The sequence below is a fragment of the Malurus melanocephalus genome, unplaced genomic scaffold, assembly GCF_030028575.1.
Source record: "Malurus melanocephalus ecotype Western Australia unplaced genomic scaffold, MMel_1.1 scaffold_912, whole genome shotgun sequence".
Classification (NCBI taxonomy): Eukaryota; Metazoa; Chordata; class Aves; order Passeriformes; family Maluridae; genus Malurus; species Malurus melanocephalus.
In genome coordinates, this window is record NW_026624144.1 from 75,520 (window position 1) to 95,023 (window position 19,504).

Consider the following 19,504-nt stretch of genomic DNA (forward strand, 5'->3'; position numbering starts at 1 on the left):
GAAGAAGAATTAAGACAAGCTAGTGAGAGAGGCATTATCAGAGGGTCTGTACAGCTGAGCTCTGCWTCGTAAATCAACGTAAGGAATCGGTTTCTGGTTGTACTCTTGTTTAATGTAGAAATGAAGCATCACAAAAAAAAAAAAATGACCTGTTGTGCTTTTTGGCATTTTCCACTGACCCCTGCGAATTGTACAGTAAGTTGTGTTCTCCAGAAACAGAAAATGGAACTGGACTGGAATACAAAACTCTTCACTGGTATAAACAAGGTATGGCCTCTGTTAGCAGAGTAAAAGCCCACGGGAAAGGAARGGAGTGGCTGCAGCAGAGTGGAGCGTGTGGAGTTTGTGCCTGTGGCACTGCCAGGAATCTCTGCAGAAGCTCMCTGGGTACAGACAAACCATCAATTCACTTCCTAGCTCTGGATCTATTACATGGATATCATTTGCACTAATCATACACCTAAATGAGAGAGTTTCTACTGTCAAAGTGAATGCAGGGGCAGAAATATTAAAGCCACTGGTCCAAAACCGGTTTCTAGCAGGCTGGTCCACTGTGGGTGTCCTGGTCCTGCTCAGGGTGAGCACTGGTGGTGGCACCGAGGACACTGTGGTTGCTGGTCTAGGGATCTGTACTGGTCCAGTTCAGGGCATCCACAACAGCACAGGTGGCACTCAGCGAGCGGGTGGTGCTCTCCAAAGTGGGTCTTTGCCACTTTTCTTGGTAAGGCAGCAGCCAAGGCCAGGACATCCTCCCTTTGCTGGCTATTTACCATCAACTTTGCTACAGTGATACAGCAGAAAGACCTTTCTCCTACAGCTCCTCAGAGTACAGCTTTTGTTCTCTCTGTGAATCGGCAGAAAGCTCTYGATGAAACCTTCCATCCGTAATAAGAATGCAACTCTTTTGAACTCAAACAGTTTTATTGAATGTTTTCTTGCAGACTTTCTGCAAAGTAGCTTCTTTTGAAAGAAGAGAGAAAGAAGGGGTTTGTTTTTTTTTTTTTTTTGGGAATACCAAGTTAAAAATGTGAGCCGAACTAAACATGCCATACACATGCTGAGAGGAATTTAACACACATTCATCCGTATGGGCACTCTTCAGTAGACTGGACCAGTGTTTCAATGCAAATTCCAGCCCCCAGAGAACTACATGGTTTAGATTTCACAGTATGACTTTTCCCCCTGTAACCTGGGGGAAAAAACCTTAACTGGTTAATTGACCAAGTTCTTAGCTGCTCTGTCCGTCGAGGCTCTGAGACATCAGAAAAGACTGGACCACTTCTTCCGTGGATTGGGGGCTGGTGCTGACGTCCTCCAGCGCATCCGTGACCGAGAACTGCCGGTCCCGCAACCGGTTCCAATTGGCCAAAATGTTGTGGTACTCAAACACCTTCTCGTAATTGCCAATGGAATTGTACAGTTTAATGAGACCTCTGTAATCGTATTCAAGTCCACTGTATCCTTCACCAAAAAGCTTCTTTCCTAAAGAAATCGGAGAAAAAAAAAAAGCAAATTAAAAGAGGTAAAACATCCACGTGCTGCATCTGARTTCTCAGGTCATTTTTGCCAACAAAATTTGCCTACATTGTCCAGTAATGTTCTAGACACAGAATGTTGTCTAAAGACTAACAGCCCAGTTATTTTCTAAAAAYTTTAAAACTCTTAAGTTTCCTGCAGTCACTTACCAATTGCTATGGATCTCAGATAAAGCTTTTCAGCATTTTCATACTGGTTCATGTCATAGTTGTAGAGGGAGGCGAGATGGCCCACGGAGAGGGCAACTTCATAATCCTCCTGCCCTAGGAGCTGCTCCTTGATCTGGATGGCCTTGATGTGCATCTCCTCTGCTTCCTGCCAGGGCCAAAGTCACACAGCTCAGTCAGACACCACTCACCACCCCAGAAARAGAGGGGAAAGAAAGTTTAAAGAAACTTAATTGTATAGCAGCCTAAACAGTGTTTCTGTAACAGGTAAGAAGTAGCAAAGCCAACCTTACTGAAGAATTTGGAGAAGCTAGTTTAAGTGGCTCAGAAGATTGTAGCACCAAGCTCTCTGCCACCCTCTGAGGACATCATCCATCTCCAGGGATGATTTTTGCACAAAGCTTTTGAGGTGAATGATAAAACACAAGTTTTCCAATGACAGAACTACCACCTGAAGTTAGGAATTGAAGACACTGAAACCCCTCATTTGTAGAGACAGATTTCAGTCTTTTTGCAGATTTGAGTTTGGGAATAAASCCTTACCTTAAACTTCCTCATGGACTGATACAGTCTGCCCAGGTTGCCGTAGTGTTTGGCTGTTTGCACATTGAACTCCCCAAAGGCTTTTTTAGCCAACTGGAGCGAGGAGAGGTGCAGGTCGTGAGCCTCCTGCAGCAGCCTCTGCTCTGTCTCCTTGTTGTGACAGTCGATGGCAATCTCCTCCAGGATGAGTGCTGGGGGCAGGAGAGAGGAGCTGTTACTGTGCCTGCACCCAGCTCAAAGCCATGGACCCCAGCACAGAGCTCAGCAGTCTTTGTGTCTGTCTGAAACTGCTTTCACAGCTCTGCCAAGCTCCCAACAGGGATTTTTATGTTCTGTAATTTTACTCCCCCACTCCAACTCTTCTGGCTAAGGTTTTTTTTTTTTGTTTTGTATTTTACAATGTTGTAAACAGTGAGAACTACAAACACATCCATTGAAAAAGACAAATCAAGTTATACTGCCTGGTAGGGAGCAGGATAAACACATCTTAATGATTCAAACAATGAAGGGAATTACCTTTAACTCTCTTTGAAGAGGCCAAGAGAAGATGGTCTTCTGGGAGAATGTGAGTGATAATGCCAATAGCACGTTCGGCATGGAATCTGAGAGAATTCAAATAAAAAATTCAAGATATGTTTATGTAMGTCAGCAGCTGGCTGATAAAATATTAGAAATATTAACACAATAAATATGCATTTAAATTATAGTCACAGTTTGGATCATTTAATGCCATTTTTCTCCATTTGCAGCACTAGCTGTGCTGCTGTGTGTTGTACTCACAGTGCATTGTCAAATTTCCCAGAGCTGTACTGGTGAACATATGAGGAATAAGCCAAGTCTTCATGAGCTGTAGCTACGTGGATGTTTTTACCCCCAAATACCGACTGCCGGATATCGAGAGCTGTCTGGAAGGGTTCCAAAAACACAACTTCATCAGTTAACACAGACAAAAAACCAAATTCATCTCTATCATCAGTAAAAACGGGAAAAAATCTATTTGCTCTAAAACCCTCTACATACTTGAGACACTAAATACATAAAGAGTCAGAGGAAAACAAAGAAAGCAAAACCCCACAGCTGGTGGTGTTTGGGTTTTTTAAACAACAGCATTTGCAGTAATTAAATCAACTGTTCTCTATCTCCATGAATTAACTACAACATCTGAGAGATTAAAAACATGAAGGGAAACAAGTCCTGCTGCCTACCTGATAGATGGCAACAGATTGGCAGATATTGTCTACGTTGAGCAAATAAAATCCATAATCTAGTAGCGTGTCTGARTATTTGGGGTGCTTGGCTCCAAAATGTTCCCTGGAGAAAAACACTTCCATTACACACTGAGCCAAGTCAAGCATCATTTTAGAAGGGTTTTTTTGGGCTGCCCCTTACCTGGCAAGGTACACAGCGTGCTTTATGAGCTGCTCAGCCTTCTTGAACTCCCGTTTCACCACACAGGCCTGGGCAGGGGAAGAGAAGCTGTGAGGAGCTGTGCATGCACAACTCAGCCCCTCCAGACACTGCCACACTTATTGCTTTTWTTAATTTCAAAATATCACTGTGGTTATTAAAGGACTTTTCAGTTATTTAAGAAAAGGATTAAGCATTAATGAATATCTTATTTTATGGCCTCTCCCCAGCTGTTCTTGGCAGCAGTTTAGTACCCAAAGCAACAGGAATGTTTTAGATTCACCTTTGACGCCTGTCGTAGCACATCCACCACCACCTTCACAGGCAGCCCGACTGTGATCTCCTTCATGGCTTCTATGCACCATTTATAGGCCTTGGGACAGAGAGGGACCAACACAATGAAGATGGAACTTCCCAAAAKTGTAAYGTTCAGAAAAAATATTACCTGGCTCTGAMAAGCTKGTCATTTACATTCCAAAATTTAAGATACACTCATTGATTGCTTAYRTGTAATGAATTGTTCAGGTATGTCWTAAAAGASAGACTCAAAAACCACTTTTAAGGTYAAMACTGAATATGTAAGTATTTTATATTACCCTAAGGTATATATTATTRYARTAACTTTTACWGACAGAACAAGRTATTTTATAATCTTTATGCAATCCTCGCAATTCCCATTGTGCAGGACAGCACTCTGTCAGCAAACTTAGCAGTTAAAGGAAAACCAATTTATGGAGTAGTTACACTTAAAACATAGTTTTATGAAACAAGCGCAAAGACTGTGTTCTGCTATTAATTTTTACTTGTTAGAAGAAGCTTTTATAATATTTAATTTACAGATGACCAACACATATGGGCAAGGTAACACATGTATGTTCACATTGGTCAAAAAGCTGTTAAGAGATTGTGGACTAACTTAGAATAATTCACAGATATAAAAGTTGATAAATGAATTATTCCTCTGGCAGTGCCACCAAGGAGATGTGAGTAAATGTAACAGGACTAATGGGGCAGTGCTGGAGCCCCCAGGCAGGTCCCAGTGCCAGTTTKTGCACCCTCACCTCGTCGTAGTGGCTCTTGGCGAAGAGCAGGGCGCAGAGCTCGCCGTAGAGTGCTGCCTTGTTGGCCTGCTGCCCGTGCTTGGCCAGCTTGTCCATGTAGGACTGGGCCAGCTTGAACGTCTCCTCTCCCAGGTGGTACTTGCAGTTGCCATTGCGGACGTGCAGCAGCCTGGGGGGATGCAGAGAGAGAGGGTGAGGAAGGCTGGGTGAGCCTGTCCCCGATTTCACAGGGGTACCCACATGGGGTGAGCACTGCCAGCCTGGCAGAACTGCCCAGCCCAGGGTCAGTCACAGCCCACAGCTGGGCACAAGGCTTAAACCACTCTGGTGTGGTGCTTTCCTGTGTTATTTTTAATGAAATCCATTCTTCCCAACACTGATGCAATCCCTSTCCCAAAGGGTGGTAACCTCAAACAGCCACAGTGAGTACAGATAGTTCATCTCCCTGCATCCCTATGCTTTTCTCCCAAACCCTGAGTGGCTCCAATAGGCAATTTGGTGCTTTGGGGTCTGGGGGAAGTCTTCACAAAAGATTCAGTCACATCCATTSCACAGGAGATCCAGCACCACCAGGAAAGACTATTTTACTGACCCAATCCATAACAGCTCAAACACCCCCTGCTCTTCGCTCTCCTGTCCTGCTGCCTTCCAGCTCAAGGATCAACATCCAAAATGGGTGAAACCTACTCCTGTTTGTCTAGAGAAATAACAGTTTCAGCTTCTGGCACTTATTTTAAATAAAAGAATTTGTTCATTAGTGTAGGCTGATTCTCCCTAGGTTTAACCAGGTGTTTTGGCACAGGTGTGGTATGATATTCCAAGCCCAAAGGGCAGAGCTGGATTCCCAGCCAGGGCAGCTGCTCCTGCTCCATGGCAAACACATGGAATTCTGGTGAATTCACCTCCACTGTCCCTGCTGGAAATGTGTCATTACACAGTGAGTAACACAGACTGCAAACAGCAGGCAGGGCTTGGCAAATCAGGACAGCACAGCACACGGAGAGAAGGGAAGCAGAATGTGATGCTGCATTAAAAAGAGGCTTAAACTCTGACTGTGTAGTAYRGGAACAGCATTTTAGTCCTGATATGATACTTCAGAATAAAMATTCAAATCAATTATTAAGAGGGGAAGAGTGAAGTTTTTTGCTGAATTTTTTTTCTTCTCTAAACCTGTTTCCACCTGCTCCAAACAGAGATTTAAGCTATTGCAGCAGTGCCCCCTGTGAGAGCACAGTAACACAAGCTCAGTTCACCCTGAAACTTCACCCTGCCCAACACTGTCYCTCTGTTTCCCATCCAAATGAATCACCAAACTCAAACAGTAACARGAAAGGAAATAAAGTTCCCATTTTCCTCAGCTGGGAGTGAAGGCAGGCACATGACAGATGTGCATTTGCTGCACAAAGAGAACATCAAAAGAAAAGCCCTTCAAACCCCTGCAAAAGCTACACAAACYCCAGCTCTCCAGTGGGAAACAGCACCATGGCTCAAGAGCAAACAGCAAAAAGCAACACCCACATTTTTCCTTAAATAAAGTCTCAGAACCAAACACGATGTACAAGTGCATTGTGTGCCTGGTCACAGCAACATTCCAGCAACGAGAGACAGGAATTATAAAGAAATGAGAGAAGAATTAAGTAAACAGTTTCCCTAAAGAGAAAAAAACCATTTTGCCAACACCATTCAGTTGGGAGCTGCTCTGCAACATCAAAACCATGGAGCCCAAATCCCATGTAATGGAATAAGCCAGTGGGGATAGCACTGCAATTTAGATAAGCTCCTGGGCAAGATCATATCCAGTGTCTGGATGCTTCAGTGATAGTGTCTAGAAACAAAGAAATCTCCCAAAAAACCCAGCTAAAGCTAAGCCAATCCTCTAGGATAACCAGAGTTTATGTGATCCAGTTCTGAGTAACAAAAAATCCTTTATTAATCCAAAGGAATCTTAGGAGATAAAGCCAAGAGGAAGAGAAAAGGCCTCAGGACGTTTATGCTAATAGCTCTGAACCTCCTTTGATGTCTGCAATAACAGCTTTTGGGGACTAACTTCCCCCAACAAACTCAGCCTCTCAGAGCCAGCACAGTGTCACACAGCAGCTGGGGAAGTCTAAAACCATCAGAAGAAAACAACCCAAGAATCAGCCAAATGTGCAACAACAAAGTGGGAGAAGCATGTATTTGTGTTATGTGTTTGTACCTCATTGTTTAACATGGAATAACGAGAGATGGCAAAGCAAAAGGAGCACCACACGAGCAGGAAAGCACTGCACAAATTCACAGAAACCTCACACCTTCCCAATTCTCCACAGAATTTACTGCTGCCAGCACAAGGAAACACCAGGTTATGCTCCAACCACACAGAACTTCACACAATTTTGAACTGCCTCCTATGAATAATGCAATGCATTAATTCAGCTCTCAGAGATTTGACGTATGAGCTTTAGAGCAAGAGCTGGCACTTTTTAAATAGAAAGTGTCATACTTTCAAAAGTTGGAATTGAACTTTGTTTCCTTAATTCCAGTTACAACTAACTCTAGTGTACAAACACCACATCCTGCAGCAGGCATGAGGTGGTAACAACACAAAGTTTACTCTTTGTAGAGAGGCAGTAAGCTGAGTGTAACGAGTGCTCTCTGCCACTAAAAGGTGTTCAGATTTTACACATTTAGCCCTTCTCAAAGGGTTTGACATTCTCTCAAGTTGATACAACCCCAAACCATGATGCTGAGTGTTTGGGGGATGCCAGAACACCTTCCCACCTTCCCCAGCAGCATTCCTTGGGGAACAATGCCTGTCTCTCCCAAACAGAGCCAAYGCCTCCAGGTCAGAAGGGTTCATTCTAACACAGGATGCTTTCTTCCAGCACAAAWTGAAAGTCTCCTCTCCATAACTATTGTCCAGCAGAGAGACTTYGCTTTTTTCCTCCCCATTCTTTCCCTTCTTTTCATTTCTATTTGGAGAAGGTGACAGAGTTATTTTTAAGCAACTTCTCCAGCTTGCCAAAGAGCCTGATACAACGAGAAAACTTTTTTTAGATTAATTAGAAGGCAAAAGACCAAGCACTAACTGTGGTTCTATATCCATCACTCCCCAGTTCTAGGAAGCTGGATACGTGTGCCCAGGCTCCTGGCATTATTTCTGGAATGCCAGCCAGCAGAACCAGGCAGAGCAGCGTTGCCATGGCCCTTGGGCTGGCACAGGACATCAGCAGCTCTTGGCAAAGCCTCTTTACTCTTCGTGTTTGCCCAGCCATAAACAAGATGCAGGGCTTTTTTTGGAGCAGCTTTCCAAACAAGTTTTGCTCTATATTCAGATAAATACAGCACATGCTTTGTTCTTTGCTAAAGCAGATTAAAAAAAAAGTTTAAATACTTCAACTCTATGCAGCAGCCTCCAGGTGCCCATGGGCACACCTGGAGTGTGTAAAAACAGGTTGGTTATGGTGAAAGCAACAAAACCCACCGAGCTGCTGCCTGYAGTTCACCACACCTCAACACACAGGGGGAAGAGCAACAACAGAACGTGAACCTCTGCAGGCCCTGAGGAACAAGGCAGCTTCAAAAATCTAACAGCAAAAAAAAAAAAGAAAACCTTTTCCAAATGCTTTCAGCTGTGGCTGAGGTGCCCACAAGAACTGGACATCCAGATCTTTACCCGGTCCCAGAGTTAAACAGCTCAGCCTGGAGCAAGAGAACTCGCTGCATCTGGAATCAGGAAAGGTAAGTTTGGCTTTTATTTCTGCTCAACTGTATCTATATTGTTTGCATTTGGATTTGGCAAACTCCCCTTGTAGTAAATAGAATTTCAGCAAAGTCCAACACAGAACATTCCTTCACATGCAAAAATCCTTGAGAAAACAAGGTGCTGGCCTACTCTTATTATCCAGCAGTGTTACCCATGAGAGATTACACAGGACAGCAAAACATTGTGTTTTTTTAATCCATTGTACTGTGCTGCCAACTTGGAAGCTGAAAATCCAGGGATTAGTGTAAAACAAGCACCTCCTGATCTTCAGCTCTAGCCAGGACAGAGTTTTGGTGCAGCAGAACACGAAAGGAGCATCTGGAGCTTGATGGCTCCAAGATTTCCCAGGAATTCAAGGTGAACTCACCTCACACAACACTCCACGGCACGGAACCAGTGAAGGATTTCATCGTGAAGGGTGCACAGCTGAAGGCAGGAAAGAAACACCTTCTCAGCATCACTGTACCAGCCTGCATCTGACAGGAACCCCCCTGGAAAAAAAAAAAACAGCAAAAAAATCAGGAATTTGAAGAGCAAAATACACATTTAAGAGAAAAAGGGTTTGCTCAGGTCTTGCAAGACAATCACTTATTTTATAAACCTGCTTCTACAGACAGAAATCTTGTCAAGGTCAAACCCTCCAGTCCTGACCTGAAAAGGATGAAATTTGAGAGTAGGATTCTCCTACAGCTGAAGGAAATAATACTTTGGTTTAGGATGTTTTTTGGTATTACATAGTCTTCCTACAGATTTCTGTCAAGAAAATCTTACTACCACTAAAATCATGCAAATTCCTCATCTTAAACATCACATCTACAAACCGATTTTAAACCTAAACTGTTTGAATTAAAAGTCTGTGTATGCTTAGATATTAAAGTCCAATATAATTATTWTAAGTAGCTTTCTAAAAATTCCACTCCAAAACACACATGTTCTTTAAAAGGCCTATCTTTAACAGAAAAAAAAAAAATGATGTTTGATTAACTGAAGCTTGCAAGAAAGAAAGGAAAGAGCCCGTGAGCAGAATTTACCTAAAACAAATCCAATCTGGATTGCTTTTTCTTTCACAGCAGCATCTGACTCTGCGATGTAGGAGCACCGTCTGCTGAAGGAATAGGCCAGGACAGAAGCAACCTTGACTCCATGGTCCATCAAAGCCTGGAAACAGTGATGGAGCAGATGTCTGCAACAAAAAGCACCATTTGATTACACACGAAGGTTTGAAAGCATGAATTTAAATGAGAGAAATAAAGCTYGAGCCTCCCTCAAACCCAAAGCAGATGAGTCCAAGCCCTGCTGTGAGGCTGCAGCTAATGGATCCCAGTTGTTGGCTGATCCAACACAAAGGAGGGCACACAAAGTTCTTTACAAGGACACCCTCGGTGGAAGCCAAACACAAGCTGCCCACACGGGATTAAAACAGGGAAATACCGATTTCCAGCTCAAATTCACCACCCTCCCCCTGCACTCCAGACAAATGAGCAGTGATGGCTCCATTAACAGCACACACGCTATGGGAGGGAGGAGTGTCTGAAGACTCAAAGCCCATCCCGGTTACAAAGAATCTGATCTCAAACAGTCAAGTTCTGTAACCCCGTAAAGTGGAATATTTAATGACAGGAAAACTCTTCAAACTGGGGCAATGCTATCAGCTTCCCTCAGGATCTGCTAAATCAGCAGGAATTGGGTGCTGTGACTGTCACTGCTCAGGGCTGAGCACTAACTGACCTCTCCATGTTGAGCAACCCAGGGGGTTTTGCATCATTTGTTTTTCTTTTTTTGTGCTTTTTAAAATCTCTCTTCCTAAATGRAGAGATTAAGAGCTGAAATGAGAATTATTGATCTGTTAAGATACTCACCTTTTATCTAAAGCTCGTAGCACCTTTGCAAAAACTTCTAGTTCACAAAATTCACTACCCAGCTGGCACAAGCGGCCCTGTTGGTAAAGCTGGAAAAAAAAACCAGGTAAATTAATCTGAAATTTAAGATGGAAATTTTCTGGGAAATCCAGTTTACTAGCAAAAATAACTTTTGATGAAATCTAGACTTTAAAGCATTGAAATACAGCAGGCTGAAAAGTAAGTTCCAGTAACAAGATTTCACCACAGCAGCACAACTTCAGTGTTTAAAAACTGAGCTATCAGAGGTCCGTGGGTGGTTTCAAAGGCTTTTAATCTATGGATGTATTTGTATCCTCCTGCTGCCACACGTAAGATACAAAGCCAAGACAAAACCAAGAAACCCCTACAAGTCAGAGAAAAATACAATTATCAGCTTTGATACCAAGTGCTTTCAAAACATGTTTAAATGATGCAAAATCTAGAAGGCAGCAATGCAAATCCATCAGGTATAAATAAGCCCAAACTCACAARTTCTGCAAGGGCTGACTCACCAATAGCCAGCACTAACAACAAGCACCAGCCCTGACCTCATTAACACCTGAGCTTACACAGGTAATTCCCCCATCAGTAAATGRGCAAACTGGAGTCGTTCATGCATTTATTAAAAGCAAGGGTTTGTTTTATGCCCAAAGTGATTTGTGCCTGCAGATAAGCGAATTTATCAGTTGAGTTACTCGTAACAAACCACAGACAGTTGCCCATGCAGTGCATGGTTAAGCTCTGCCACATCAGGCTATAAACACTACGGATTTACACAGGTACAAAAGGGACTGTGCAAATAAATGTCACAAAAATCCATTGTGAACTATTAATTCCCATTATCTTGAGCTCTGACCCACRCAGGAGGGTACATGATCTAAGGAAGCACCACTGCACACCTGCCACTGCCAAAGGTACCATCAGTGCTCGAATGAAAACGTTCATATTCCTCCCGATTTTAATAATGCCTTCAAATGCTTCCAGTGACAAGCATCTGCTGCCTGCTTCACCTTTCTCTCCACAAACACTGGGAGCTGATGAATTAATATTCCAAACACAGCACGTGAGAACATCTCCAGCCAGAAATTCAGTTTTAGTCAACTCTTCTTATAAAAGCACACAACACTGACTCTAGAGCATAGCAAGTTTGTTATTTCAACAACACAACCTACAAAAAAAAACTTCAAAAATACTTTGACCTAATAATGTCAATTGCCAGAAATGAATGTTTTCCTTTTCGTTATCTATTTTACTGGGGGAATATAAAAAAAAAAGGAAGTCTTTTAAAAGGCAGAGCAAGTTTGCATGCAAAGTTACTGCTCAGATARAGCAGCATGTCCCTGCACTTCAAAGGGATCAGAGCTCCTGCTGGAGCTGGATTCTCTCTGGCAYTGAAGGAACAGCCAGGCTGCTGTATTTAAAAGCTACAGTCATGGTTAAATGTTCTCATTTCTTCAGCACAGCTGTCTCACAGTAAATGCTCTATAAAACCTAAAATGTATTTTCTGCAATAAAAAAGAAAAAAAAAAACAGCTGTTTAAATTGCCTGGTATTCCATGCCTTAGTGAAGGTGGACATCCCATCAATAACTGATGAGATCATTTCTGGAGGAAGCTACGGCACATCTTCAAGCTATTGTAGCAGGATTTAATGCAACCAAAAATACTATCATGTTTCACAATTCTCAAGCACAGTATCACTCCTTCCTATCACCTTGCAGTGCTAACCAAAAATCCCAGAGATTCCTGGTTTATCAAAAATTAACCATAGTAAGACTTTTAAAAATTTATACATTTATGAGGTTACATAAACACATCTTGTAAGGAGAGAATCCCTCTTACATGAGGGATGAAACTGCCAAGGAGTAAATGGCCCGCTGGGCTGGGAAGGAGGGGAAGGTCCCAGAGGATCCTCAATTTTGGTACATCAATTATTTCGGGCACATGGCAAGTTTGGCTTGGGCTTCAAGGTCCAAGCTGCAATTTTTCACTGCTCTAACTTGAAATAGAAGATCTTTGGGACTTTTACTATCCCTGTAACCCCTTCCCTCGACATACTGGCAAACACTTGGAGGAATAAACTCAGCTGGAAGCCTCTTGGAACTGTTGTGGCTGTTACAGCAATATTTTCAAAYGAAATTTCACATGGAAATAGTGAGTATACGTCAAACTGTGAAGTAATTCCAGGAGATTCAGTAACATTCATTGAGAAGCAGTTGGGAGGACTGAAGAAATTATTCTCTTGTCAAAGCTCCAGAGAGACAGAATTCCTGACCACAGCCTTGCTACATAACACGAAAACAAAACAAAACAGTGATTCAAGAAAAACATGCCCTGACATGAACACAAAGCTTCGGACTTCTAAAGAACTATTCTGTTCTGAAGAGAGAAATGTCTTATAGACACCAGCTTAACCTATTTGGAACTCACCAGGGATTTCTTTTTCTTTAACTATGGAAAAATGGCTAAAAGTCTGCAAGATGACTCCAACTCCATCAGTTCACGCTGACACAAATTCTGGCTTTGAGGACAGGTATAAATTTAATGTACAGGTGGATTASTACACACATGCCCAATCCAGATGTTGTGCACAGCTGTGAGAAACTCACCACAACCCTTCYTCAGGATCTAAGGCTGAATGTGGAACTTGMATGTCCAGRTGTTACAAAAGCTGCATGTTGTGGTGTCCCAAATTAAACATATTAATGACATTAACTCATAACTCAACTATTATTATATCATAATTCTATTACAGTTCTCATCTTTCTTTCCCTGAGCATATTAAGCTGAAGAAAAACAAAAAAAAACTTTTTCTAAACACAATAAAAAGTMATTTTAAAAACCATTTTCAAAAGCAGATGGGGATTAATTCCAGCCAGTTGTATAAGGATCCTCTAGAAGACAAACTGAAGAATACGCAATTTGAAAAATATGCTTCTGTTGCTCCAGTTTGGAAGAGGATTGAAAAACATGGATATTTCAGTAAGAATTACAGAGGAAATCCAAGGAGCTCCCCAGCAGGTTTTGTAATGCCTCATAATGTAATATGGAGTATCATGCCAAACTGGGGAAGGACAGCGTACTTAAACAGCAGCATTTGGGAAAAAAGTTGGGCTGAAACCACCATCTTCCTTCCCCACTCAACAAGGAAGGAAAAGGTTTTTCTAAGTCTACATTTCACTGAATCAATCTGTTGACAAATGACTCATTACAKAAAATAATCAGAAATTTAGGTACATTCCATGCTTTTAAATCAATTTAAAAATCATCTACAAACCCTCAGGAGAAGCATTGTTTCTACTGTATATTGTTTAAGGCATAAAGGAATTTTTCAGCTCTCCTTGGAAAACATACTGCCAGCTACCAGGCTGATCTGTACAAACCTCAATTAAAAAAAAAATCAAGGGAAAAAACCAATGTTTTTGAATGAGCCTGACTTCAGAGACAATCTCTGAACATTCCCCATCTGCTCTGCTCACTGGGCCAGAGCAGCAAGTCTGTGTTTGTATCCCTTGTACTGAACTCTGTGAAAGTCTGAGCCTCACAGTCACACACATGTGAGATTCTCCTCAGGAACTGGGAAAATCCAGCCTGCTTTCAAGTTGAATCAGCCCAGAGGAAATGAAGTGGAAATAGGAATTATTGTTCAGCAGGAGCTCAACACCTCTGTTCATGACGTGACCTCATTATCTCAATTATGATGAGTTCTGGTGTCTCAGACTCAACAAGGATACTGAAAAGGTAGGGAAGCTGGAAGATATCAGGATGAAAAAACATGTCCCATAGTTAGAGGTTAAAAAAAAAAAAAGCAACCTCAGTGTAAGTCAGAAGACAAGAAGTTTCAAACCAGTGCAGACATAACAAGGAAAGACAGTTCAGTTCACATCTAAATTTAGACTGCAGAAATAAGGCATGTGTTAATAATAATAACTGGCAAAAACTCATGAGGTAATGATTCTCCTCCACTGTGAGGCTTTAATTTGAAGAGGTGAGAGACAGATCTGATTTAACTCCAGTAGCACTGCACACTCTGCTCCAGCCAGGTGACAGCAGAGGTTGTACACACTGTGTATGCACAGGCAAAAATCATCACTGCTTCCCACACACACACTGCATTTCTAACCCCCAAAACAGCAGCACCAGGAGAAATGAGTCCCTCTGARCTCACCCAGGGGGTCACAGCAGAAGCCCCTCAGGAGAAGGCTCTGGGATGCTCTGCCTCCCTCACACTCTGTGACCTTGGTTGTATTTYCCCAGGTAGGGAAGCTCAGAACTGAAGCAGCAGCACAGCCACACTTCATTTCAGRGGGAGCTCATCCTTCTCACTCTCACCAAATACCCTGGAGACTGAAGCYTTGGGACAAGCTTGTTTTATTCTAATGAACAAAAATGATGTTTATAATGATCCTGTATCAGTAAACTCAACCTCTGCTGCAATGCAGAGAACGGACGTTCTGCTGCTTGTTGTGAACYGTCAGCAAATTCCTGTTTGTTCATTTTCTTTGGTTCAAAGAATACCTAAACGTGACAGAAACCAAATTAATGCCATCTCCAACTGCTCCTGTGGTTAATGATCTCACCAGAAAACATTCCAAGAACAAATTATTTTCAAGAAAAATCAATTGTGAGAAAAGAGAAACACACAATCCAGAAAAGACATTCCAAAATGAAAATACACATGGGATGAAACTCCTCATTAATCAATACAAGTCYAAGATGAGGCTGCCACTGTGTAACTGCAACAAATACCTGGGGCAGAGAACATGAAAGCAGTGAAGCACCTTGAGAACCAAAGTCACAAGATAATTACACAAAATAGAGCATAAAGCTGAGGCACAGGGGGAAAGAACTGAAATCTATGTAAGACACTGACTAGAGAGTTCAATATCTGACTTCGGCAAAAATTTGATTGTCAACACAAATACCCTCCCTCAGAACATCATCATCACCCCAACAAACTACAAAACATAAGTTGACTTTTCCAGGATTTGGGGTTTTTTTGGTTTTTTTTTTTTTTTTTTTTTTTTTTTTCTGTTTTGTTGTTTTGTTTGGTTTTTTGGGTTGTTTTTTTTTTAATGCGGACTTACAGTTCATTCCAGCTGTCACTACTTTTTAATATACAATCTTGGCATTTTGTTTATATGCTGGATGGCAGTTAAATGAGAGCCAGCATATTTCTTTCTTTGGCTTGTAAAAACTACACACCCTCTCTCTCATCCTCCCCCTCCAAAAAAATAAAAAGAAAAAACCAAGAAAGAACCTAACTAGTTTAACTAGGAAACAACCCAACCAGGATACACACAAACCTGGCAAAGACCCAAAGGAAACAAAGTATGATATGTGTGCACATTTTTATTTTTTCCCCCAGAGGCAGGTGTTACTTGTAACAATACCAGTTATTAAACCACTCAAAATACAGCTGTGATTAATAAGACATTTAAATATTTTTYAGCTCAAACGTAGGCTTGGAAATTTCCAGGATATCCTCACAAGCATCCTGCTCTGCCTCTTATTTTTCTAATGGTTGCAAGGAAAAAAACAGTGCTTGAAAAGAGAGATATGCAGTGATACCCTACTGAAGCTGTGCAGGTTTGTTGTTTTACCACAATCATGATTATTTGATAGTACCTTGTTTTGAGCTTTAGTCACTGTTTGAGAATGCTCCAGAAAGATAAACAYGCTCAGTATGAGGAACCTGYCTGTTCCTGTCACCTTGCAGMAGAACCCATTCCTTATCAAACCCAYAAGAACATCCYRCAGCTAGCCCAGATCGATTCCCCACTCAGGTTTATAAGGCATGGCCAAAAGTTAACAATTCTGGAAGATGCAGAGGTAAAACAAATTGGATTTGTTAAGGAATGGGAAATAAATGCAGCATGTTATGACAATAGAGCCAAACACTGGATTACAGGGTACCCTGGGGAACAAAACCAAGACACTGCTAGCATTTTCTTGCCTTTTCAATAGCAGCACATTGACTGTCYCTGCTTTTGTATCTTATACCAACAGCTTCTGAATCAACCTGGACACATTGGTAACCTAGGCAAGCCTGAAACGTTAAAGTTTGAGTGTTCATTCCAATGAATAGGATTAAAAAAAATTATATGGCCACATACAATTAACATCCATAGATCAAAACAAAATCTGACTGGTATCACCTCCTATTTTTTTGCAAAAATCAGTGGCAGTTCCTCAAGTACCACAAGTCATGATTAACACATGAATAAGAAACTATTACTTACAAGTTACACTAACTGATACTTGAAACATTTTTATTCCTTTTCATCATCACAGAATAAAAGTGACATAGGATTCTAATGACTGATTAATATCCCCCCTCCAACACAGCAGTAACAAACACCACGTAATCAAACAAATATTTAGAGGTCTTCCAATCTGTCTTACTCCAAAGACTACTAATGGCTTTGGAAATTCTGCTTCAAAGAACTCGATAGTCAGACACATGGAATAGAGCTCACCACGATGAAATGATAATTTGTATCCACCTGATATTCAAAATAACTAGCCAGAACAGCAAAACAAGCACCACAGACACTGTGAGAGGGATGCTGTCTGCAGTCCAACCTAACTTAGTGACCCCTGAATGATTCTGTTGATGTATTTGATGCTGTTGTCATCCAAATACAGAATGAAGAACCAGTTACCAAGGTGCACAGGGAATCACAGGATGGTTTGGGAGGGAGTTCCAGCCCCTGCCATTCTCTTCACCACGCTGCTCCAGGCCCATCCAGCCTGGCTAAGCTAGCTGTCCTACACAGAAAAGATAACACAGAGGACATGGAAGCCCAGCCTACTCCTGCCAGCAACAGAACACTCACTGCAGGAACGGCCCAGTTTGGTTTATTCTCTGTTGACATTCCACAGATGTAGGTTGGTAAGAGGAATATCAGTGCACCTTACAAAGCTGAGGTTACCAAAAAGCGTCCTGTTGTGAAACACACAAATTACAAAAAAAACAAGGAGGAATGGACTCAAACTGACAGAGAAGRGGTTTAGATTAGAGATTAGGAAAAAAATCTCTAAGGTGGGTGAGGCTCTGGCTCAGGTTGCCCAGAGAAGCTGTGGCTGCCCCATCCCTGGAAGTGTCCAAGGACAGTTTGGAGAGGGCTTGGAGCAACCTAGGATAGTGGAAAGTGTCCCTGCCCATGGCAGGGGTGGCACTGGATGGGCTTTAAGGTTCCTTCCAACCCTAAACCAGCCTGTGATTCTGTGAAATCACTCTCATTAGCAACAGCTGCATTATCAGTACAACAGAAACATTATTTTGGGGACARGTATTTATCATACTGCCCAGCAAGATAACAAACCCATGAACCAAAGCAGAAGAAACAGAATCTCCTCAGAACTCAGAGATGCTGCTGTATCTTCTCCACCATGGAACAACTCCACGTGAACCTGATTCAAAGCCACCATTCAAGATGCTAATAAAAGCATTAAAAGTYACTGATCTATTAAGCTCACCTACAGATGAGTTTTTAAACAACTGGGAATAACACATACTTGGATATTTCTATCATTAGAAAGAGGTCTTGTTTAATGCTTTTAAAAGCCACAGAACACCATTATCTCACCTGAATGAAATGAGGACATGCAATGCACAGAAGTTTATTTGTGAATGGTCATACTTACTAACAGCTGAAAGAAACCCCCAAAATATTGCTCCACATAGTGGTTTTGGTATCKTTAGTCTTTAGCTGATGATTACCATGTGTCAATCACATCCTGATCTGYGAGCATGCTCATATATGTCATAAAAATGGGTTTCCATCCTTCTCAGCATCTAAGGCAGACATGAAATAACCAGGGCATGGAAAATGTATGTGCCTGTTTCGATGCTAGAAAAGYGATTTTTCTGTCTCCAGTGAAGATTTTCCTTATAAATACTACTACTACTCCTCTCCATGTATATGATGGGTCACTACCCTGGTTCATCAAGATTAGTCTAAAGAATCACTTCATTTAAAAGCTCCTCAATTTTTMGAAATTTACTGGCAGAGGAAAGAAGGGTTAACCCTCATCTTAGGTTTTTAGAAACATTGTTTCTTCTCTGATAAATGCTCATTTCCAGTCGTTCCTGCACATGAATGAAATGTCTGTTTAGTGGACAATAAGAAATTAACGGACCACCTCAGCGCACCTTTTACACTAAATCTGTATATTCCAGGGGCAGCTGAGCAAGGAACAGCCCTTTCACCARGGAATGATTTAATGCTAATAAACTACAGCATTAAACAACTGTCGAGTCTTTCCATCTGGTTCCTACCAAACCATTTCGACTAGTCCACGGCAAACTGCTCCCTCAACCACTGACATCACCAGCTCCGATACATTGTTTTAAAAAAAGGGGAAAAGGAAAAAACATACTCCAGCACAGGCAGATTGGGCTCATGCTGCTCCCGGAGAGAAGCAATGGAGAGAAGCACCTTTCCCAAGGCCAGGCCCCGTCCCCGCGTCCTCCCGGGGAGCTCCCCAGCCCCTCACGGCGGGGCTGCTCCCGGGGGCAGCCRCAAGGCCCCGGCACGGCCCGAGCCCGGAGCCGCCGCTCCTCCAGCCGCAGCTCGGGCGGCCCCACCGGCCCCGAGCCCCCGGCCCGTCCTTCAGGCCGAGCCCCGCACCGGCGAGACCCCGCACCCTCAGCCGGGCCACAGCAGGGCGGGCCCGGGCCGCTTCTCCTTCCACGTCCCGCAGGCCCGGCCGGGCCCGGCCCCCGCTCGGGCTACCACCGTACCTTGTAGTACACGTCGAACTGGATGTTCTCGGGCAGCGAGCGGATGTCGCGGCGCCGTGCCCGCCCGTAGCTGTCCACGACGGCCGAGATGGCCGTGTTGTAGAGCGTCTCGGGGACCCACTCCAGCTCCACCGCCGCCATCTTGGCTGTGCGGAGCCGCCTTCCCCTCCCTCCCTCCGCCCCGCCGCCTCCCTCCCGCTCCGCCTCACGGGGCTCCCGCCGCCCTGCCCGCTCCGCCTCGCGCCCCGCGGCTCCCGCAGCCCTGCCCGCCTCACCCGCCGCCCTGCCCGCTCCGCCTCACGCCCCGCGGCTCTCGCTCCCCGGCCCGCCCGCTCTCCCTCATGCCCCCGGCTCCCGGCGGGCGGCAGCGGTCGGGGCGGTAACGGGGCATTTTTGAGGGGAGGCACGAGGGAACCG

General features: G+C 43.2%; 1 protein-coding gene across 1 annotated transcript; it reads right to left on the minus strand.

Moving 5' to 3' along the window:
- Positions 1 to 958: 958 nt before the first annotated feature.
- Positions 959 to 19,252, minus strand: APPBP2 (amyloid beta precursor protein binding protein 2). The gene is made up of 13 exons (XM_057386091.1): positions 19,088 to 19,252; positions 10,319 to 10,407; positions 9,491 to 9,642; positions 8,827 to 8,950; positions 4,715 to 4,883; positions 3,937 to 4,026; positions 3,636 to 3,703; positions 3,452 to 3,557; positions 3,027 to 3,151; positions 2,763 to 2,848; positions 2,247 to 2,437; positions 1,686 to 1,851; positions 959 to 1,482 (listed from the first exon to the last, which is right to left on the minus strand). The coding sequence occupies exons 1-13, from the start codon at positions 19,226 to 19,228 to the stop codon at positions 1,229 to 1,231; spliced, it is 1,761 nt and encodes a 586-aa protein (XP_057242074.1). The 5' UTR covers positions 19,229 to 19,252; the 3' UTR covers positions 959 to 1,228.
- Positions 19,253 to 19,504: the final 252 nt, after the last annotated feature.